The sequence below is a fragment of the Oncorhynchus kisutch genome, linkage group LG10 (genome assembly GCF_002021735.2).
Source record: "Oncorhynchus kisutch isolate 150728-3 linkage group LG10, Okis_V2, whole genome shotgun sequence".
In the NCBI taxonomy this organism is placed as follows: Eukaryota; Metazoa; Chordata; class Actinopteri; order Salmoniformes; family Salmonidae; genus Oncorhynchus; species Oncorhynchus kisutch.
Genome location: NC_034183.2, coordinates 53,481,330 through 53,505,875, shown reverse-complemented (window position 1 = coordinate 53,505,875; position 24,546 = coordinate 53,481,330). Strand labels below are relative to the sequence as shown.

The window sequence follows — 24,546 nt, the reverse complement described above, 5'->3', positions numbered from 1 at the left end:
TAAATAAGGCTGGGAATGTCAATACAATGAAACTATAAGGTGTTCACCCATACAATTATTATTTAATTCAATGAAAAACATGTTTTAAGTTCAAATGTTACAACAACCTATCGCTAAGTTGTTATTTGGTGATAAATACTTTTTGATTAGGGTCGCAGCATATTATGCACATCTGCAAGCATAGCAGCAAAGGCTGGACAAATGATTGATCTATTTTGTTTTAAAACGTTAAGATGCTATATACAGCATATGAACATAAGTGGACATTATAAAGGGCCATATTCTTTCTAATAAAACAATGGCCAGTTTGAGTCACAGTTGCACGTTGTTTTGTAAAAGAAATAGCCTTTGTCTGGTGAATTCGTTGGGTACATTGACTTCAATAATTCAAAACCTAGGAGCCTCGTGGTTCTCACCACATTCCATAGACTTACACAATAATTATGACTACACCTGGAGGACATCCTCCAACCTATCAGAGCTCTTGCAGTATGAACTAACAAGTTTTCCATCCAAAGGATCTGATCATTAATTTAGTACTGAAAGCATAAGCTACAGCTAGCTAGCACTGTAGTGAGTAGTTGACTCAAAGAGAGAAAGGCAATAGTTGAAGCAGCATAGAGAGAGAGAGCTAGCTATATTTCATTTGATTTTTTCTTCTTCTTAGTATTCCTTTCACTTAGCTATTGCAGCTAATTTAGCCTACCCAAAGAACCTGACTCAAACAGAGAGGAATGCTATTTATGTTAGCTAGCTGGCTAAGGCTATCCAACACTACAACTCTTCCAAGTCAATGTAAGCTTTTGGTTTTATAAATGGGCACCGGGGCCCGCCGGTTTAACTGCTAAACTACTTGCTGTACACTGTAATGCGTGATTGTACACTTGGGATTGGATTGTGGGTTTACTAATGTGTTGGTTCTATTTTGGTTTGTTTTACTATAACCTTGATATGGTGACGATGTAGGTTGTGTAGCGGTTAGTGGTTATGGTGTGAAGGTTTGGTAAGGAGAGGTTTTTGTGCCTAGTCACAGATAGCTGTTGTGTTGTGTACTGAAGTCCACAAGTGAAGGGAAAAGGTGAGAGGAGGAAAGCTTGTAGATGCGAGAATGAATTTTACAACAAGTAAAGTGATAATGCTCTATGTGGCTGCTATGAAATGTAACTGTGTGTGTGTGATCAGGGGTGTATTCATTCTGCCGATTCTGTTGCAAAATGTTTCTTAAACAGAACGAAATGGGGCGGGACCAACCTGAATTTATTTGTCCAATAGAAACTTTAGAAACGTTTTGCAACTGTTTGGACTAAAGATTACACCCCAGATCAGCTAGATGCAGACAAGAGTGTGCAAGGCACAAACAGTGCAGCTATTCCCTCCGCAAGGCTATCAAACAAGCTAAGCGCCAGTACAGAGACAAAGTAGAATCTCAATTCAACGGCTCAGACACAAGAGGCATGTGGCAGGGTCTACAGTCAATCACGGCCTACAGGAAGAAATCCAGCCCAATCACGGACCAGGATGTCTTGCTCCCAGGCAGACTAAATAACTTTTTTGCCCGCTTTGAGGACAATACTGTGCCACTGACACGGCCTGCAACGAAAACATGCGGTCTCTCCCACACGGCCTGCAACGAAAACATGCGGTCTCTCCTTCACTGCAGCCGAGGTGAGTAAGACATTTAAACGTGTTAACCCTCGCAAGGCTGCAGGCCCAGATGGCATCCCCAGCCGCGCCCTCAGAGCATGCGCAGACCAGCTGGCCGGTGTGTTTACGGACATATTCAATCAATCCCTATACCAGTCTGCTGTTCCCACATGCTTCAAGAGGGCCACCATTGTTCCTGTTCCCAAGAAAGCTAAGGTAACTGAGCTAAACGACTACCGCCCCGTAGCACTCACATCCGTCATCATGAAGTGCTTTGAGAGACTAGTCAAGGACCATATCACCTCCACCCTACCTGACACCCTAGACCCACTCCAATTTGCTTACCGCCCAAATAGGTCCACAGACGATGCAATCTCAACCACACTGCACACTGCCCTAACCCATCTGGACAAGAGGAATACCTATGTGAGAATGCTGTTCATCGACTACAGCTCGGCATTCAACACCATAGTACCCTCCAAGCTCGTCATCAAGCTCGAGACCCTGGGTCTCGACCCCGCCCTGTGCAACTGGGTACTGGACTTCCTGACGGGCCACCCCCAGGTGGTGAGGGTAGGCAACAACATCTCCTCCCCGCTGATCCTCAACACTGGGGCCCCACAAGGGTGCGTTCTGAGCCCTCTCCTGTACTCCCTGTTCACCCACGACTGCGTGGCCACGCACGCCTCCAACTCAATCATCAAGTTTGCGGACGACACAACAGCGGTAGGCTTGATTACCAACAACGACGAGACGGCCTACAGGGAGGAGGTGAGGGCCCTCGGAGTGTGGTGTCAGGAAAATAACCTCACACTCAACGTCAACAAAGCTAAGGAGATGATTGTGGACTTCAGGAAACAGCAGAGGGAACACCTCCCTATCCACATCGATGGAACAGTAGTGGAGAGGGTAGCAAGTTTTAAGTTCCTCGGCATACACATCACAGACAAACTGAATTGGTCCACTCACACAGACAGCATCGTGAAGAAGGCGCAGCAGCGCCTCTTCAACCTCAGGAGGCTGAAGAAATTCAGCTTGTCACCAAAAGCACTCACAAACTTCTACAGATGCACAATCGAGAGCATCCTGGCGGGCTGTATCACCGCCTGGTATGGCAACTGCACCGCCCTCAACCGTAAGGCTCTCCAGAGGGTAGTGAGGTCTGCACAACGCATCACCGGGGGCAAACTACCTGCCCTCCAGGACACCTACACCACCCGATGCTACAGGAAGGCCATAAAGATCATCAAGGACATCAACCACCCGAGCCACTGCCTGTTCACCCCGCTGTCATCCAGAAGGCGAGGTCAGTACAGGTGCATCAAAGCTGGGACCGAGAGACTGAAAAACAGCTTCTATCTCAAGGCCATCAGACTGTTAAACAGCCACCACTAACATTGAGTGGCTGCTGCCAACACACTGTCAATGACACTGACTCAACTCCAGCCACTTTAATAATGGGAATTGATGGGAAATGATGTAAATATATCACTAGCCACTTTAAACAATGCTACCTTATATAATGTTACTTACCCTACATTATTCATCTCATATGCATACGTATATACTGTACTCTATATCATCGACTGCATCCTTATGTAATACATGTATCACTAGCCACTTTAACTATGCCACTTTGTTTACATACTCATCTCATATGTTATACTGTACTCGATATCATCTACTGTATCTTGCCTATGCTGCTCTGTACCATCACTCATTCATATATCCTTATGTACATATTCTTTATCCCCTTACACTGTGTATAAGACAGTAGTTTTTTGGAATTGTTAGTTAGATTACTTGTTCGTTATTACTGCATTGTCGGAACTAGAAGCACAAGCATTTTGCTACACTCGCATTAACATCTGCTAACCATGTGTATGTGACAATTTTTTTGGGATTTGATTTGATTTGGGATTGAATGTGTCTCTGCCTGTCACCTTGATCACTCCAATTTGTCTCTCGACCTGTGCACCTACGGTATAAACTTTCATTTCTAGGCTATAGGTTGTAGCAATCTCTTGATTGGTTTAGGGAAAATTTGAGTATCATGGAGTAGCCTAAACCTATTGATGTGACATTGAGCTGGGTGAATGGGAATATGAATGACAGTCATCCAATATGCTGTAATCGAAATAAGGCCATGGTAATAAAACAAAATTCTCCATAATCTTGAACGACACCAACCGGCACTGCTGTGTATATAGTGTGAAGGGTGTCCACATTTAGTATGTGCATTGTACTGCAGTGCGGTATGGTAAGGCAACTTAAAGTGCGTGAAATCATAGTATTTTACTGTCAGCCATTGTTGCCATTAATGCTCAATCAGACCACCAGAGGGCATCTTTGAGCACATCTACACTCATAAGTATCCAGGGCTGAATACTTATGTAAATAAGGTATTTCTGTTTTTTTTGTTTTTTTTATAAATATGAGACAATTTAAAAAAAAAATGTTTTTGCTTCGTTTTTATACCTCATAATAACAAAGCAAAAACATTTTTTTTTAAATTGTCTCATATTTATTAAAAATAAAAACAGAAATACCTTATTTACATAAGTATTCAGCCCTGATGATGAAAAATAATAATTTCATACATTTTTAGAATAAGGCTGTAACGTAACAAATTGTGGAAAAAGTCAAGGGGTCTGAATACTTTCTGAATGCAATGCATATTAGCAAATACTTTAGCTACCATTTGTGTTTTTTGTCATTCAAATTCACAGGAGAATGTCACAAGGAGTTCACATTTGCTTAGCATTAACAAGATATCCTCATGATGGGGATATCATGGAGATATCTTGTTTTTGGTAAGCAAATGTGAACTGATAGGCCATCAGTATGGAATAGGGTAGACTAGAATGGTTTAGAACAGAATAACATTGACTAGAATAGAGAAGGATAGCCAGTGTGTTCATCATTTGTCTTTCATTTAACAATTAATACTGGATATATTAAATAGTCTGGCTTAAATACAACAAAAAGGATCTTCCCTGGAGGCACATTAACTTGTGGTGAGTTGCACATACCACTTGTGCAGTAGGCACTCAATTCTCTTACAATACATGTCTATTATTCATTAGTGAGAAAAAAATGTATAGACTGACATCTCGTGAACTGTTGAGGAACTGCAGTGTGGCCGATAGACTGAAATGTCGACTGAATAAGGTTGAACCGGATGCTGTTTCATTTGTGTTGAAATTTGAATCATTAACGGTTTTTGATCATTTTAATCAATACAAATAATGTTTTCACTATTAGTGTGCTGTGTGTGTACGTTCTAGACAGGTCTCCGCGCCTCTCGAACGCTCTGGAATAACGAGAACGTTCATTTGCATACGCCTCGCAGCTTGCGTCATTGCACAGGAATGCTGCGCTCTCTTGAGCAATGTAGTCGGAGAGTTCGAGAAATGGCTAGAAATCATGAGTGCTATTTTTTAGGCAATGGGGATGGTATATATTCTGGTACATTCAGTACCAGTACATTCAGATTCAAACATCGACTCAACGAGAATACTAAAGGGAAAAGAAAGCAAGAAAAGAGAAGAGATACGTTCAACAGACCTCTACATTCATAAACTGTAAGTAAAGGGGAATTAATTCAGGACCCTATTTTCATAATGGCTGTGACAGTTATAAACTTGATAGAATAAACAATGATGCTATGTTGCTTGTGTGGACATAGCTGATTTAGCTATAACATTATGCCAGAATATTTGGTTAACTAATAAAGAAATAATGTTATAATGATATAATATTATAATAACATTCATTGGACAGACTATGCCTACATTTTTTTTGTAGCATATTATTATTTTATTATAATTAGTTATTTGTTCATTTTAAGAAAATCTGCTCTAATTCTGTGAAGATAAAACAATATTATTCAGGAGTGTTCATAGAAAAAATGGAGGCCTGTTGTGAAAATAGTTTCTCTGTAATGGATTAGCAGAAATGATTGTGTCTAACACTAATATATATATTTATATATATATGTATATATGTATATAACACTAATATATAACACAAACATTGACAGCAGTGTTGTTTTCAGACCGGGGTTCAAATGCTTATTATTGTTTTTCAAGGACTTTAAAATACCAGTACATTTTGAAATATAAGTAGTTGAATATTGGAATGTGTTTGGAAATACATTTGGAAAGTGTTATCATGTATTTGAAAATACTCAAATACACAGACAAGTGTATTTTAAAATTAAAATATTTAAATATTCCATGCATTTGAACCCAGGATTGTTTGTTCCTAGGTGTATTTGAAATGTATTTGGAGACCAGTATTTGAAAATAGATTAAAATAGTATTGAAATAAAATGATTTGAAAATACTTTAATTTAAGTCGCCACAATATTAGATTTTTTTAAAAACATTTATTTAACTAGGCAAGTCAGTTAAGAACTAATTCTTATTTTCAATGACAGCCTAGGAACAGAGGGTTAACTGCCTTGTTCAGGGGCAGAACGACAGATTTGTACCTTGGGGATATGAACTTGCAACCTTTTGGTTAATAGTCCAATGCTCTAACCACTAGGCTACGCTGCCACCCCAAAATACTCAAATACACAGAAAATAAGAATTAGAAAAACTTAAATACGCATGTATTTGAACCCAGGTCTGGTTGTTATTCAAGTATATTTAGGCTAACATCTCTGTTGGTGGAGATTGACATTACTTGCACCTAGGTTTTCGTAGAATAATATCAATTTCAAAAATATTATTTAATTCATTTGTAGGCAACTAACTCCAAACCATCAAGATGTCATCAGCTAAAGGCCCGTCTATCGGCATTGACCTGGGCACCACCTACTCCTGTGTGGGGGTGTTCCAGCATGGCAAAGTGGAGATCATCGCCAACGACCAGGGCAACAGGACCACACCCAGCTATGTGGCCTTCACAGACACTGAGAGACTTATCGGAGACGCAGCAAAGAACCAGGTGGCCATGAACCCCAACAACACCGTTTTCGACGCCAAACGCCTGATTGGCCGAAAGTTCAACGATCAGGTCGTGCAAGCCGACATGAAGCACTGGCCCTTCAAGGTGGTCAGCGACGGAGGAAAGCCTAAAGTTCAGGTCGATTACAAAGGTGAGAACAAATCCTTCAACCCAGAGGAGATCTCCTCCATGGTCCTGGTGAAGATGAGGGAGATCGCTGAGGCTTACCTGGGCCAGAAGGTGTCCAATGCAGTCATCACAGTCCCTGCCTACTTCAACGATTCACAGAGACAGGCCACTAAGGACGCTGGAGTGATCGCTGGGCTGAATGTGCTGAGGATCATCAATGAGCCCACGGCGGCAGCCATCGCCTACGGCATGGACAAAGGCATGTCCAGGGAACGCAACGTCCTGATTTTTGACCTGGGTGGGGGCACCTTTGACGTGTCCATCCTGACCATCGAGGATGGGATCTTTGAGGTGAAGGCCACAGCTGGAGACACTCACCTGGGCGGGGAGGACTTTGACAACCGCCTGGTCAGTCACTTTGTGGAGGAGTTCAAGAGGAAACACAAGAAGGACATCAGCCAGAACAAGCGGGCTCTGAGGAGGCTGAGGACAGCCTGCGAGAGGGCCAAGAGAACGCTGTCCTCCAGCTCCCAGGCCAGCATTGAGATTGACTCCCTTTTTGAGGGCATCGACTTCTACACCTCCATCACCAGGGCTCGTTTTGAGGAAATGTGTTCCGACCTCTTCAGGGGAACCCTGGAGCCTGTGGAGAAAGCCCTCGGGGATGCCAAGATGGACAAGGCCCAAATTCACGACGTCGTCCTGGTCGGAGGATCCACCCGGATCCCCAAGGTCCAGAAGCTCTTGCAGGACTTTTTCAACGGCCGAGAGCTAAACAAGAGCATCAACCCAGACGAGGCGGTGGCCTACGGCGCTGCCATCCAGGCGGCCATCTTGTCTGGCGACAAGTCTGAGAACGTCCAGGACCTGCTGCTGCTGGATGTGGCTCCCCTGTCCCTGGGCATCGAAACCGCCGGAGGGGTCATGACCGCCCTGATCAAACGCAACACCACCATCCCATCCAAACAGACCCAGACCTTCACCACTTACTCCGACAACCAGCCCGGGGTCATGATCCAGGTCTACGAGGGAGAGAGAGCCATGACCAAGGACAACAACCTCCTGGGGAAGTTTGAGCTCTCTGGGATCCCCCCTGCCCCACGAGGAGTCCCTCAGATCGAGGTGACCTTTGACATCGACGCCAACGGCATTCTGAACGTATCAGCGGTGGACAAGAGCACGGGCAAAGAGAACAAGATCACCATCACCAACGACAAGGGCCGGCTCAGCAAAGAGGATATTGAGAGGATGGTGCAGGACGCTGACAAATACAAAGCTGAGGATGACGCACAGAGGGAGAAGATAGCTGCCAAGAACTCCCTGGAGTCGTACGCCTTCAATATGAAGGGCAGCGTGGAGGACGACAACATGAAAGGCAAGATCAGCCAGGAGGACAAAAAGAAAGTGGTGGACAGGTGCGACCAGACCATTTCCTGGTTGGAGAACAACCAGCTGGGCGACAAAGAGGAGTATGAGCATCAGCTAAAGGAGCTGGAGAAAGTATGCCAGCCTATCATTACCAAGCTGTACCAGCAGGGAGGGATGCCCACAGGTTGCTGTGGAGATCAGGCACGGGCCAGCTCTGGTGACAGCTCCCAAGGCCCAACCATTGAAGAGATTGACTAAAGTGAGGGAATTTTATAAAGGACTTTTCAAAATGCATTAGTATCACTGCATACAATTTACTATTCAGGAAATACTTTGTACTTGTAAAAACACACTGTACATCTGTTGATTCATACCATATTGCATTGCTGGACATTGCAAATAAAATGTATTTAAATATGTTTCTAGGTCTGTTGGCTGTTTTCCTGAATTCCTTCTCATCATAACACATTGATATATTCACATTTTTTACACAATACCATGAAATATTGTAAATCAAACTTTGATAGACGGCTAAACCACCAGAGAGAACAAGTGAAGACACCCTAATGGCCACAATGTTTAGCTTATCAACTCTTTATTCTGCGATAACATCTGATACAATCACTATGGTCCTTCTTGGAAAAAGAGGCACAAATACATTTCTGGCACATATAAAAAAAACTATTACAGGTCACATTTTTCCTTACTTTGCTTATTGGTGTCAAGCTCAAAGAACCAAATACTGTATTTTTGACAGATTTTGAAGTATTTCAAGTGGAACTGACAGCATTTGAACTACTTTGCAGATATGAAACAAACGAACAATCATAATATCAGTAAAACATATCAAATTCCCAGTTTATGCTTCAAAACCAACTTTATAAGAGGTTTTTAAAAAATAGGTTCTATTTGACTTGAAATTCCATGTTGTACAGTAAGGCATTGTTGGCAGAATAGATGGATGCAGTTCAATGCATGATTAATATAATTCACCAATACTACATTTCTTGGTAGTCCAAAACATATTTCTATCAGGTTGTAAATTGTCGTTGGCCTAGTACATTGTTTGCTGCCTCCACCCATTCGGGATGCAGTGTTTCAGTTTCAATGACTTCATATTTTGAACAAAAACAGACGACTGTAAATAAGGCTGGGAATGTCAATACAATGAAACTATAAGGTGTTCACCCATACAATTATTATTTCATTCAATGAAAAACATGTTTTAAGTTCAAATGTTACAACAACCTATCGCTAAGTTGTTGTTATTTGGTGATAAATACTTTTTGATTAGGGTCGCAGCATATTATGCACATCTGCAAGCATAGCAGCAAAGGCTGGACAAATGATTGATCTATTTTGTTTTAAAACGTTAAGATGCTATATACAGCATATGAACATAAGTGGACATTATAAAGGGCCATATTCTTTCTAATAAAACAATGGCCAGTTTGAGTCACAGTTGCACGTTGTTTTGTAAAAGAAATAGCCTTTGTCTGGTGAATTCGTTGGGTACATTGACTTCAATAATTCAAAACCTAGGAGCCTCGTGGTTCTCACCACATTCCATAGACTTACACAATAATTATGACTACACCTGGAGGACATCCTCCAACCTATCAGAGCTCTTGCAGTATGAACTAACAAGTTTTCCATCCAAAGGATCTGATAATTAATTTAGTACTGAAAGCATAAGCTACAGCTAGCTAGCACTGCAGTGAGTAGTTGACTCAAAGAGAGAAAGGCAATAGTTGAAGCAGCATAGAGAGAGAGAGCTAGCTATATTTCATTTGATTTTTTCTTCTTCTTAGTATTCCTTTCACTTAGCTATTGCAGCTAATTTAGCCTACCCAAAGAACCTGACTCAAACAGAGAGGAATGCTATTTATGTTAGCTAGCTGGCTAAGGCTATCCAACACTACAACTCTTCCAAGTCAATGTAAGCTTTTGGTTTTATAAATGGGCACCGGGGCCCGCCGGTTTAACTGCTAAACTACTTGCTGTACACTGTAATGCGTGATTGTACACTTGGGATTGGATTGTGGGTTTACTAATGTGTTGGTTCTATTTTGGTTTGTTTTACTATAACCTTGATATGGTGACGATGTAGGTTGTGTAGCGGTTAGTGGTTATGGTGTGAAGGTTTGGTAAGGAGAGGTTTTTGTGCCTAGTCACAGATAGCTGTTGTGTTGTGTACTGAAGTCCACAAGTGAAGGGAAAAGGTGAGAGGAGGAAAGCTTGTAGATGCGAGAATGAATTTTACAACAAGTAAAGTGATAATGCTCTATGTGGCTGCTATGAAATTTAACTGTGTGTGTGTGATCAGGGGTGTATTCATTCTGCCGATTCTGTTGCAAAATGTTTCTTAAACAGAACGGAATGGGGCGGGACCAACCTGAATGTATTTGTCCAATAGAAACTTTCGAAACGTTTTGCAACTATTTGGACTAAAGATTACACCCCAGATCATCAGCTAGATGCAGGCAAGCGTGTGCAAGGTGGGATTGAATGTGTCTCTGCCTGTCACCTTGATCACTCCAATTTGTCTCTCGACCTGTGCACCTACGGTATAAACTTTCATTTCTAGGCTATAGGTTGTAGCAATCTCTTGATTGGTTTAGGGAAAATTTGAGTATCATGGAGTAGCCTAAACCTATTGATGTGACATTGAGCTGGGTGAATGGGAATATGAATGACAGTCATCCAATATGCTGTAATCGAAATAAGGCCATGGTAATAAAAGGAAATCCTCCATAATCTTGAACGACACCAACCGGCACTGCTGTGTATATAGTGTGAAGGGTGTCCTCATTTAGTATGTGCATTGTACTGCAGTGCGGTATGGTAAGGCAACTTAAAGTGCGTGAAATCATAGTATTTTACTGTGAGCCATTGTTGCCATTAATGCTCAATCAGACCACCAGAGGGCATCTTTGAGCACATCTACACTCATAAGTATCCAGGGCTGAATACTTATGTAAATAAGGTATTTCTGTTTGTTTTTTTTATAAATATGAGACCATTTAAAAAAAAAAATGTTTTTGCTTCGTTATTATACCTCATAATAACAAAGCAAAAACATTTTTTTTTAAATTGTCTCATATTTATTAAAAATAAAAACAGAAATACCTTATTTACATAAGTATTCAGCCCTGATGATGAAAAAAAGAATTTCATACATTTTTAGAATAAGGCTGTAACGTAACAAATTGTGGAAAAAGTCAAGGGGTCTGAATACTTTCTGAATGCAATGCATATTAGCAAATACTTTAGCTACCATTTGTGTTTTTTGTCATTCAAATTGACAGGAGAATGTCACAAGGAGTTCACATTTGCTTAGCATTAACAAGATATCCTCATGATGGGGATATCATGGAGATATCTTGTTTTTGATAAGCAAATGTGAACTGATAGGCCATCAGTATGGAATATGGTAGACTAGAATGGTTTAGAACAGAATAACATTGACTAGAATAGAGAAGGATTAGCCAGTGTGTTCATCATTTGTCTTTCATTTAACAATTAATACTGGATATCTTAAATAGTCTGGCTTAAATACAACAAAAATGATCTTTCCTGGAGGCACATTAACTTGTGGTGAGTTGCACATACTACTTGTGCAGTAGGCACTCAATTCTCTTACAATACATGTCTATTATTCATTAGTGAGAAAAAAATGTATAGACTGACATCTCGTGAACTGTTGAGGAACTGCAGTGTGGCCGATAGACTGAAATGTCGACTGAATAAGGTTGAACCGGATGCTGTTTCATTTGTGTTGAAATTTGAATCATTAACGGTTTTTGATCATTTTAATCAATACAAATAATGTTTTCACTATTAGTGTGCTGTGTGTGTACGTTCTGGACAGGTCTCCGCGCCTCTCGAACGCTCTGGAATAACGAGAACGTTCATTTGCATACGCCTCGCAGCCTGCGTCATTGCACAGGAATGCTGCGCTCTCTTGAGCAATGTAGTCGGAGAGTTCGAGAAATGGCTAGAAATCAGGAGTGCTATTTTTTAGGCAATGGGGATGGTATATATTCTGGTGAAGTACATTCAGATTCAAACATCGACTCAACGAGAATACTAAAGGGAAAAGAAAGCAAGAAAAGAGAAGAGATACGTTCAACAGACCTCTACATTCATAAACTGTAAGTAAAGGGGAATTAATTCAGGACCCTATTTTCATAATGGCTGTGACAGTTATAAACTTGATAGAATAAACAATGATGCTATGTTGCTTGTGTGGACATAGCTGATTTAGCTATAACATTATGCCAGAATATTTGGTTAACTAATAAATTAATAATATTATAATGATATAATATTATAATAACATTCATTGGACAGACTATGCCTACATTTTCTTGTGTAGCATATTATTATTTTATTATAATTAGTTATTTGTTCATTTTAAGAAAATCTGCTCTAATTCTGTGAAGATAACACAATATTATTCAGGAGTGTTCATCGAAAAAATGGAGGCCTGTTGTGAAAATAGTTTCTCTGTAATAGATTAGCAGAAATGATTGTGTCTAACACTAATATATATATTTATATACATGTATATATGTATATAACACTAATATATAACACAAACATTGACAACAGTGTTGTTTTCAGACCGGGGTTCAAATGCTTATTATTGTTTTTCAAGGACTTTAAAATACCAGTACATTTTGAAATATAAGTAGTTGAATATTGGAATGTGTTTGGAAATACATTTGGAAAGTATTATCATGTATTTGAAAATACTCAAATAAGTGTATTTTAAAATTAAAATATTTAAATATTCCATGCATTTGAACCCAGGATTGTTTGTTCCTAGGTGTATTTTAAATGTATTTGGAGACCAGTATTTGAAAATAGATTAAAATAGTATTGAAATAAAATGATTTGAAAATACTTTAATTAGAAGTCGCCACAATATTTGATTTAAAAAAAACATTTATTTAACTAGGCAAGTCAGTTAAGAACTAATTCTTATTTTCAATGACAGCCTAGGAACAGAGGGTTAACTGCCTTGTTCAGGGGCAGAACGACAGATTTGTACCTTGGGGATATGAACTTGCAACCTTTTGGTTAATAGTCCAATGCTCTAACCACTAGGCTACGCTGCCGCCCCAAAATACTCAAATACACAGAAAATAAGAATTAGAAATACTTAAATACGCATGTATTTGAACCCAGGTCTGGTTGTTATTCAAGTATATTTAGGCTAACATCTCTGTTGGTGGAGATTGTCATTACTTGCACCTAGGTTGTCGTAGAATAATATCAATTTCTAAAATATTATTTAATTCATTTGTAGGCAACTAACTCCAAACCATCAAGATGTCATCAGCTAAAGGCCCGTCTATCGGCATTGACCTGGGCACCACCTACTCCTGTGTGGGGGTGTTCCAGCATGGCAAAGTGGAGATCATCGCCAACGACCAGGGCAACAGGACCACACCCAGCTATGTGGCCTTCACAGACACTGAGAGACTTATCGGAGACGCAGCAAAGAACCAGGTGGCCATGAACCCCAACAACACCGTTTTCGACGCCAAACGCCTGATTGGCCGAAAGTTCAACGATCAGGTAGTGCAAGCCGACATGAAGCACTGGCCCTTCAAGGTGGTCAGCGACGGAGGAAAGCCTAAAGTTCAGGTCGATTACAAAGGTGAGAACAAATCCTTCAACCCAGAGGAGATCTCCTCCATGGTCCTGGTGAAGATGAGGGAGATCGCTGAGGCTTACCTGGGCCAAAAGGTGTCCAATGCAGTCATCACAGTCCCTGCCTACTTCAACGATTCACAGAGACAGGCCACTAAGGACGCTGGAGTGATCGCTGGGCTGAATGTGCTGAGGATCATCAACGAGCCCACGGCGGCAGCCATCGCCTACGGCATGGACAAAGGCATGTCCAGGGAACGCAACGTCCTGATTTTTGACCTGGGTGGGGGCACCTTTGACGTCTCCATCCTGACCATCGAGGATGGGATCTTTGAGGTGAAGGCCACGGCTGGAGACACTCACCTGGGAGGGGAGGACTTTGACAACCGCCTGGTCAGTCACTTTGTGGAGGAGTTCAAGAGGAAACACAAGAAGGACATCAGCCAGAACAAGCGGGCTCTGAGGAGGCTGAGGACAGCCTGCGAGAGGGCCAAGAGAACACTGTCCTCCAGCTCCCAGGCCAGCATTGAGATTGACTCCCTTTTTGAGGGCATCGACTTCTACACCTCCATCACCAGGGCTCGTTTTGAGGAAATGTGTTCCGACCTCTTCAGGGGAACCCTGGAGCCTGTGGAGAAAGCCCTCGGGGATGCCAAGATGGACAAGGCCCAAATTCACGACGTCGTCCTGGTCGGAGGATCCACCCGGGTCCCCAAGGTCCAGAAGCTCTTGCAGGACTTTTTCAACGGCCGAGAGCTAAACAAGAGCATCAACCCAGACGAGGCGGTGGCCTACGGCGCTGCCATCCAGGCGGCCATCTTGTCTGGCGACAAGTCTGAGAACGTCCAGGACCTGCTGCTGCTGGATGTGGCTCCCCTGTCCCTGGGCATCGAAACCGCCGGAGGGGTCATGACTGCCCTGATCAAACGCAACACCACCATCCCATCCAAACAGACCCAGACCTTCACCACTTACTCCGACAACCAGCCCGGGGTCATGATCCAGGTCTACGAGGGAGAGAGAGCCATGACAAAGGACAACAACCTCCTGGGGAAGTTTGAGCTTTCTGGGATCCCCCCTGCCCCACGAGGAGTCCCTCAGATCGAGGTGACCTTTGACATCGACGCCAACGGCATTCTGAACGTATCAGCGGTGGACAAGAGCACGGGCAAAGAGAACAAGATCACCATCACCAACGACAAGGGCCGGCTCAGCAAAGAGGATATTGAGAGGATGGTGCAAGACGCTGACAAATACAAAGCTGAGGATGACGCACAGAGGGAGAAGATAGCTGCCAAGAACTCCCTGGAGTCGTACGCCTTCAATATGAAGAGCAGCGTGGAGGACGACAACATGAAAGGCAAGATCAGCCAGGAGGACAAAAAGAAAGTGGTGGACAGGTGCGACCAGACCATTTCCTGGTTGGAGAACAACCAGCTGGGCGACAAAGAGGAGTATGAGCATCAGCTAAAGGAGCTGGAGAAAGAATGCCAGCCTATCATTACCAAGCTGTACCAGCAGGGAGGGATGCCCACAGGTTGCTGTGGAGATCAGGCACGGGCCAGCTCTGGTGACAGCTCCCAAGGCCCAACCATTGAAGAGATTGACTAAAGTGAGGGAATTTTATAAAGGACTTTTCAAAATGCATTAGTATCACTGCATACAATTTACTATTCAGGAAATACTTTGTACTTGTAAAAACACACTGTACATCTGTTGATTCATACCATATTGCATTGCTGGACATTGCAAAAAAAATGTATTTAAATATGTTTCTAGGTCTGTTGGCTGTTTTCCTGAATTCCTTCTCATCATAACACATTGATATATTCACATTTTTTACACAATACCATGAAATATTGTAAACCAAACTTTGATAGACGGCTAAACCACCAGAGAGAACAAGTGAAGACACCCTAATGGCCACAATGTTTAGCTTATCAACTCTTTATTCTGCGATAACATCTGATACAATCACTATGGTCCTTCTTGGAAAAAGAGGCACAAATACATTTCTGGCACATATAAAAAAAACTATTACAGGTCACATTTTTCCTTACTTTGTGCTTATTGGTGTCAAGCTCAAAGGACCAAATACTGTATTTTTGACAGATTTTGAAGTATTTCAAGTGGAACTGACAGCATTTGAACTACTTTGCAGATATGAAACAAACGAACAATCATAATATCAGTAAAACATATCAAATTCCCAGTTTATGCTTCAAAACCAACTTTATAAGAGGTTTTTTAAAAATAGGTTCTATTTGACTTGAAATTCCATGTTGTACAGTAAGGCATTGTTGGCAGAATAGATGGATGCAGCTCAATGCATGATTAATATAATTCACCAATACTACATTTCTTGGTAGTCCAAAACATATTTCTATCAGGTTGTAAATTGTCGCTGGCCTAGTACATTGTTTGCTGCCTCCACCCATTCGGGATGCAGTGTTTCAGTTTCAATGACTTCATATTTTGAACAAAAACAGACGACTGTAAATAAGGCTGGGAATGTCAATACAATGAAACTATAAGGTGTTCACCCATACAATTATTCTTTCATTCAATGAAAAACATGTTTTAAGTTCAAATGTTACAACAACCTATCGCTAAGTTGTTGTTATTTGGTGATAAATACTTTTTGATTAGGGTCGCAGCATATTATGCACATCTGCAAGCATAGCAGCAAAGGCTGGACAAATGATTGATCTATTTTGTCTTAAAACGTTAAGATGCTATATACAGCATATGAACATAAGTGGACATTATAAAGGGCCATATTCTTTCTAATAAAACTATGGCCAGTTGTTTTGTAAAAGAAATAGCCTTTGTCTGGCGAATTCGTTGGGTACATTGACTTCAATAATTCAAAACCTAGGAGCCTCGTGGTTCTCACCACATTCCATAGACTTACACAATAATTATGACCACCTGGAGGACATCCTCCAACCTATTAGAGCTCTTGCAGTATGAACTAACAAGTTTTCCATCCAAAGGATCTGATAATTAATTTAGTACTGAAAGCATAAGCTACAGCTAGCTAGCACTGCAGTGAGTAGTTGACTCAAAGAGAGAAAGGCAATAGTTGAAGCAGCATAGAGAGAGAGCTAGCTATATTTCATTAGATTTTTTCTTCTTCTTAGTCTACCTTTCACTTAGCTATTGCAGCTAATTTATTATACCCAAAGAACCTGACTCAAACAGAGAGGAATGCTATTTATGTTAGCTAGCTGGCTAAGGCTATCCAACACTACAACTCTTCCTAGTCAATGTAAGCTTTTGGTTTTATAAATGTTTGGGCACCGGGGCTCGCCGGTTTAACTGCTAAACTACTTGCTGTACACTGTAATGCGAGATTGTACACTTGGGATTGGATTGTGGGTTTACTAATGTGTTGGTTCTATTTTGGTTTGTTTTACTATAACCTTGATATGGTGACGATGTAGGTTGTGTAGCGGTTAGTGGTTATGGTGTGAAGGTTTGGTAAGGAGAGGTTTTTGTGCCTAGTCACAGATAGCTGTTGTGTTGTGTACTGAAGTCCACAAGTGAAGGGAAAAGGTGAGAGGAGGAAAGCTTGTAAGATGCGAGAATGAATTTTACAACAAGTAAAGTGATAATGCTCTATGTGGCTGCTATGAAATTTAACTGTTTGTGTGTGATCAGGGGTGTATTCATTCTGCCGATTCTGTTGCAAAATGTTTCTTAAACAGAACGAAATGGGGCGGGACCAACCTGAATTTATTTGTCCAATAGAAACTTTTGAAACGTTTTGCAACTGTTTGGACTAAAGATTACACCCCAGATCAGCTAGATGCAGACAAGAGTGTGCAAGGTGGGATTGAATGTGTCTCTGCCTGTCACCTTGATCACTCCAATTTGTCTCTCGACCTGTGCACCTACGGTATAAACTTTCATTTCTAGGCTATAGGTTGTAGCAATCTCTTGATTGGTTTAGGGAAAATTTGAGTATCATGGAGTAGCCTAAACCTATTGATGTGACATTGAGCTGGGTGAATGGGAATATGAATGACAGTCATCCAATATGCTGTAATCGAAATAAGGCCATGGTAATAAAAGGAAATCCTCCATAATCTTGAACGACACCAACCGGCACTGCTGTGTATATAGTGTGAAGGGTGTCCTCATTTAGTATGTGCATTGTACTGCAGTATGGTAAGGCAACTTAAAGTGCGTGAAATCATAGTATTTTTCTGTCAGCCATTGTTGCCATTAATGCTCAATCAGACCACCAGAGGGCATCTTTGAGCACATCTACACTCATAAGTATCCAGGGCTAAATACTTATGTAAATAAGGTATTTCTGTTTTTTTTGTTTTTTTTATAAATATGAGACAATTTTTAAAAAAAAATGTTTTTGCTTCGTTTTTATACCTCATAACAACAAAGCAAAAACTTTTTTTTTATTGTCTCATATTTATTAAAAATTAAAACAGAAATACCTTATTTACATAAGTATTCAGCCCTGATGATGAAAAAAATTATTTCATACATTTTTAGAATAAGGCTGTAACGTAACAAATTGTGGAAAAAGTCAAGGGGTCTGAATACTTTCTGAATGCAATGCATATTAGCAAATACTTTAGCTACCATTTGTGTTTTTTGTCATTCAAATTCACAGGAGAATGTCACAAGGAGTTCACATTTGCTTAGCATTAACAAGATATCCTCATGATGGGGATATCATGGAGATATATTGTTTTTGATAAGCAAATGTGAACTGATAGGCCATCAGTATGGAATATGGTAGACTAGAATGGTTTAGAACAGAATAACATTGACTAGAATAGAGAAGGATTAGCCAGTGTGTTCATCATTTGTCTTTCATTTAACAATTAATACTGGATATATTAAATAGTCTGGCTTAATTACAACAAAAAGGATCTTTCCTGGAGGCACATTAACTTGTGGTGAGTTGCACATACTACTTGTGCAGTAGGCACTCAATTCTCTTACAATACATGTCTATTATTCATTAGTGAGAAAAAAATGTATAGACTGACATCTCGTGAACTGTTGAGGAACTGCAGTGTGGCCGATAGACTGAAATGTCGACTGAATAAGGTTGAACCGGATGCTGTTTCATTTGTGTTGAAATTTGAATCATTAACGGTTTTTGATCATTTTAATCAATACAAATAATGTTTCACTATTAGTGTGCTGTGTGTGTGCGTTCTGGACAGGTCTCCGCGCCTCTCGAACGCTCTGGAATAACGAGAACGTTCATTTGCATACGCCTCGCAGCTTGCGTCATTGCAAAGGAATGCTGCGCTCTCTTGAGCAATGTAGTCGGAGAGTTCGAGAAATGGCTAGAAATCATGAGTGCTATTTTTTAGGCAATGGGGATGGTATATATTCTGGTACATTCAGTACCAGTACATTCAGATTCAAACATCGACTCAACGAGAATACTAAAGGGAAAAGAAAGCAAGAAAAGAGAAGAGATACGTTCAACAGACCTCTACATTCATAAACTGTAAGTAAAGGGGAATTAATACAGGACCCAATTTTCATAATGGCTGTGACAGTTATAAACTTGATAGAATAAACAATGATGTTATGTTGCTTGTGTGGACATAGCTGATTTAGCTATAACATTATGCCAGAATATTTGGTTAACTAATAAATTAATAAAATTATAATGATATAATATTATAATAACATTCATTGGACAGACTATGCATACATTTTTTTTGTAGCATATTATTATTTTATTATAATTAGTTATTTGTTCATTTTAAGAAAATCTGCTCTATTTCTGTGAAGATAAAACAATATTATTCAGGAGTGTTCATAGAAAAAATGGAGGCCTGTTGTGAAAATAGTTTCTCTGTAATAGATTAGCAGAAATGATTGTGTCTAACACTAATATATATATTTATATATATATGTATATATGTATATAACACTAATATATAACACAAACATTGACAGCAGTGTTGTTTTCAGACCGGGGTTCAAATGCTTATTATTGTTTTTCAAGGACTTTAAAATACCAGTACATTTTGAAATATAAGTAGTTGAATATTGGAATGTGTTTGGAAATACATTTGGAAAGTGTTATCATGTATTTGAAAATACTCAAATACACAGACAAGTGTATTTTAAAATTAAAATATTTAAATATTCCATGCATTTGAACCCAGGATTGTTTGTTCCTAGGTGTATTTGAAATGTATTTGGAGACCAGTATTTGAAAATAGATTAAAATAGTATTGAAATAAAATGATCTGAAAATACTTTAATTAAAGTTGCCACAATATTAGATTTTAAAAAAAACATTTATTTAACTAGGCAAGTCAGTTAAGAACTAATTCTTATTTTCAATGACAGCCTAGGAACAGAGGGTTAACTGCCTTGTTCAGGGGCAGAACAACAGATTTGTACCTTGGGGATATGAACTTGCAACCTTTTGGTTAATAGTCCAATAATCTAACCACTAGGCTACGCTGCCGCCCCAAAATACTCAAATACACAGAAAATAAGAATTAGAAATACTTAAATACGCATGTATTTGAACCCAGGTCTGGTTGTTATTCAAGTATATTTAGGCTAACATCTCTGTTGGTGGAGATTGTCATTACTTGCACCTAGGTTGTCGTAGAATAATATCAATTTCTAAAATATTATTTAATTCATTTGTAGGCAACTAACTCCAAACCATCAAGATGTCATCAGCTAAAGGCCCGTCTATCGGCATTGACCTGGGCACCACCTACTCCTGTGTGGGGGTGTTCCAGCATGGCAAAGTGGAGATCATCGCCAACGACCAGGGCAACAGGACCACACCCAGCTATGTGGCCTTCACAGACACTGAGAGACTTATCGGAGACGCAGCAAAGAACCAGGTGGCCATGAACCCCAACAACACCGTTTTCGACGCCAAACGCCTGATTGGCCGAAAGTTCAACGATCAGGTCGTGCAAGCCGACATGAAGCACTGGCCCTTCAAGGTGGTCAGCGACGGAGGAAAGCCTAAAGTTCAGGTCGATTACAAAGGTGAGAACAAATCCTTCAACCCAGAGGAGATCTCCTCCATGGTCCTGGTGAAGATGAGGGAGATCGCTGAGGCTTACCTGGGCCAGAAGGTGTCCAATGCAGTCATCACAGTCCCTGCCTACTTCAACGATTCACAGAGACAGGCCACTAAGGACGCTGGAGTGATCGCTGGGCTGAATGTGCTGAGGATCATCAACGAGCCCACGGCGGCAGCCATCGCCTACGGCATGGACAAAGGCATGTCCAGGGAACGCAACGTCCTGATTTTTGACCTGGGTGGGGGCACCTTTGACGTGTCCATCCTGACCATCGAGGATGGGATCTTTGAGGTGAAGGCCACAGCTGGAGACACTCACCTGGGCGGGGAGGACTTTGACAACCGCCTGGTCAGTCACTTTGTGGAGGAGTTCAAGAGGAAACACAAGAAGGACATCAGCCAGAACAAGCGGGCTCTGAGGAGGCTGAGGACAGCCTGCGAGAGGGCCAAGAGAACGCTGTCCTCCAGCTCCCAGGCCAGCATTGAGATTGACTCTCTTTTTGAGGGCATTGACTTCTACACCTCCATCACCAGGGCTCGTTTTGAGGAGATGTGTTCCGACCTCTTCAGGGGAACCCTGGAGCCTGTGGAGAAAGCCCTCAGGGATGCCAAGATGGACAAGGCCCAAATCCACGACATCGTCCTGGTCGGAGGCTCCACCCGGATCCCCAAGGTCCAGAAGCTCCTGCAGGACTTTTTCAACGGCCGAGAGCTAAACAAGAGCATCAACCCAGACGAGGCGGTGGCCTACGGCGCTGCCATCCAGGCGGCCATCTTGTCTGGCGACAAGTCTGAGAACGTCCAGGACCTGCTGCTGCTGGATGTGGCTCCCCTGTCCCTGGGCATCGAAACCGCCGGAGGGGTCATGACTGCCCTGATCAAACGCAACACCACCATCCCATCCAAACAGACCCAGACCTTCACCACTTACTCCGACAACCAGCCCGGGGTCATGATCCAGGTCTACGAAGGAGAGAGAGCCATGACAAAGGACAACAACCTCCTGGGGAAGTTTGAGCTTTCTGGGATCCCCCCTGCCCCACGAGGAGTCCCTCAGATCGAGGTGACCTTTGACATCGACGCCAACGGCATTCTGAACGTATCAGCGGTGGACAAGAGCACGGGCAAAGAGAACAAGATCACCATCACCAACGACAAGGGCCGGCTCAGCAAAGAGGATATTGAGAGGATGGTGCAGGACGCTGACAAATACAAAGCTGAGGATGACGCACAGAGGGAGAAGATAGCTGCCAAGAACTCCCTGGAGTCGTACGCCTTCAATATGAAGAGCAGCGTGGAGGACGACAACATGAAAGGCAAGATCAGCCAGGAGGACAAAAAGAAAGTGGTAGACAGGTGCGACCAGACCATTTCCTGGTTGGAGAACAACCAGCTGGGCGACAAAGAGGAGTATGAGCATCAGCTAAAGGAGCTGGAGAAAGTATGCCAGCCTATCATTACCAAGCTGTACCAGCAGGGAGGGATGCCCACAGGTTGCTGTGGAGATCAGGCACGGACCAGCTCTGGTGACAGCTCCCAAGGCCCAACCATTGAAGAGATTGACTAAAGTGAGGGATTTTTTTAAGGACTTTTCAAAATGCATTAGTATCACTGCATACAATTTACTATTCAGGAAATACTTTGTACTTGTAAAAACACACTGTACATCTGTTGATTCATACCATATTGCATTGCTGGACATTGCAAATAAAATGTATTTAAATATGTTTCTAGGTCTGTTGGCTGTTTTCCTGAATTCCTTCTCATCATAACACATTGATTATTCACATTTTTTACACAATACCATGAAATATTGTAAACCAAACTTTGATAGACGGCTAAACCACCAGAGAGAACAAGTGAAGACACCCTAATGGCCACAATGTTTAGCTTATCAACTCTTTATTCTGCGATAACATCTGATACAATCACTATGGTCCTTCTTGGAAAAAGAGGCACAAATACATTTCTGGCACATATAAAAAAAACTATTACAGGTCACATTTTTCCTTACTTTGTGCTTATTGGTGTCAAGCTCAAAGAACCAAATACTGTATTTTTGACAGATTTTGAAGTATTTCAAGTGGAACTGACAGCATTTGAACTACTTTGCAGATATGAAACAAACGAACAATCATAATATCAGTAAAACATATCAAATTCCCAGTTTATGCTTCAAAACCAACTTTATAAGAGGTTTTTAAAAATAGGTTCTATTTGACTTGAAATTCCATGTTGTACAGTAAGGCATTGTTGGCAGAATAGATGGATGCAGCTCAATGCATGATTAATATAATTCACCAATACTACATTTCTTGGTAGTCCAAAACATATTTCTATCAGGTTGTAAATTGTCGCTGGCCTAGTACATTGTTTGCTGCCTCCACCCATTCGGGATGCAGTGTTTCAGTTTCAATGACTTCATATTATTTTGAACAAAAACAGACGACTGTAAATAAGGCTGGGAATGTCAATACAATGAAACTATAAGGTGTTCACCCATACAATTATTATTTCATTCAATGAAAAACATGTTTTAAGTTCAAATGTTACAACAACCTATCGCTAAGTTGTTGTTATTTGGTGATAAATACTTTTTGATTAGGGTCACAGCATATTATGCACATCTGCAAGCATAGCAGCAAAGGCTGGACAAATGATTGATCTATTTTGTCTTAAAACGTTAAGATGCTATATACAGCATATGAACATAAGTGGACATTATAAAGGGCCATATTCTTTCTAATAAAACTATGGCCAGTTGTTTTGTAAAAGAAATAGCCTTTGTCTGGCGAATTCGTTGGGTACATTGACTTCAATAATTCAAAACCTAGGAGCCTCGTGGTTCTCACCACATTCCATAGACTTACACAATAATTATGACTACACCTGGAGGACATCCTCCAACCTATTAGAGCTCTTGCAGTATGAACTAACAAGTTTTCCATCCAAAGGATCTGATAATTAATTTAGTACTGAAAGCATAAGCTACAGCTAGCTAGCACTGCAGTGAGTAGTTGACTCAAAGAGAGAAAGGCAATAGTTGAAGCAGCATAGAGAGAGAGCTAGCTATATTTCATTAGATTTTTTCTTCTTCTTAGTCTACCTTTCACTTAGCTATTGCAGCTAATTTATTATACCCAAAGAACCTGACTCAAACAGAGAGGAATGCTATTTATGTTAGCTAGCTGGCTAAGGCTATCCAACACTACAACTCTTCCTAGTCAATGTAAGCTTTTGGTTTTATAAATGTTTGGGCACCGGGGCTCGCCGGTTTAACTGCTAAACTACTTGCTGTACACTGTAATGCGTGATTGTACACTTGGGATTGGATTGTGGGTTTACTAATGTGTTGGTTCTATTTTGGTTTGTTTTACTATAACCTTGATATGGTGACGATGTAGGTTGTGTAGCGGTTAGTGGTTATGGTGTGAAGGTTTGGTAAGGAGAGGTTTTTGTGCCTAGTCACAGATAGCTGTTGTGTTGTGTACTGAAGTCCACAAGTGAAGGGAAAAGGTGAGAGGAGGAAAGCTTGTAAGATGCGAGAATGAATTTTACAACAAGTAAAGTGATAATGCTCTATGTGGCTGCTATGAAATTTAACTGTTTGTGTGTGATCAGGGGTGTATTCATTCTGCTGATTCTGTTGCAAAATGTTTCTTAAACAGAACGAAATGGGGCGGGACCAACCTGAATTTATTTGTCCAATAGAAACTTTTGAAACGTTTTGCAAC

General features: G+C 41.1%; 3 protein-coding genes across 3 annotated transcripts; all 3 read left to right on the top strand.

Moving 5' to 3' along the window:
• The first annotated feature begins 4,840 nt into the window (after window positions 1-4,840).
• On the top strand, window positions 4,841-8,518 carry LOC116375857 (heat shock 70 kDa protein-like). Its single transcript, XM_031834004.1, has 2 exons — window positions 4,841-5,228; window positions 6,398-8,518. The coding sequence occupies exon 2, from the start codon at window positions 6,421-6,423 to the stop codon at window positions 8,353-8,355; it is 1,935 nt and encodes a 644-aa protein (XP_031689864.1). The 5' UTR covers window positions 4,841-5,228; window positions 6,398-6,420; the 3' UTR covers window positions 8,356-8,518.
• Window positions 8,519-12,148: 3,630 nt separating this feature from the next.
• Window positions 12,149-15,540, top strand: LOC109898419 (heat shock 70 kDa protein-like). Its single transcript, XM_031834005.1, has 2 exons — window positions 12,149-12,251; window positions 13,412-15,540. The coding sequence occupies exon 2, from the start codon at window positions 13,435-13,437 to the stop codon at window positions 15,367-15,369; it is 1,935 nt and encodes a 644-aa protein (XP_031689865.1). The 5' UTR covers window positions 12,149-12,251; window positions 13,412-13,434; the 3' UTR covers window positions 15,370-15,540.
• A 3,269-nt stretch (window positions 15,541-18,809) lies between these two features.
• LOC116375856 (heat shock 70 kDa protein) lies at window positions 18,810-22,541 on the top strand. Its single transcript, XM_031834003.1, has 2 exons — window positions 18,810-19,252; window positions 20,422-22,541. Exon 2 carries the CDS (start codon window positions 20,445-20,447, stop codon window positions 22,377-22,379), a length of 1,935 nt encoding a protein of 644 aa, XP_031689863.1. The 5' UTR covers window positions 18,810-19,252; window positions 20,422-20,444; the 3' UTR covers window positions 22,380-22,541.
• Window positions 22,542-24,546: the final 2,005 nt, after the last annotated feature.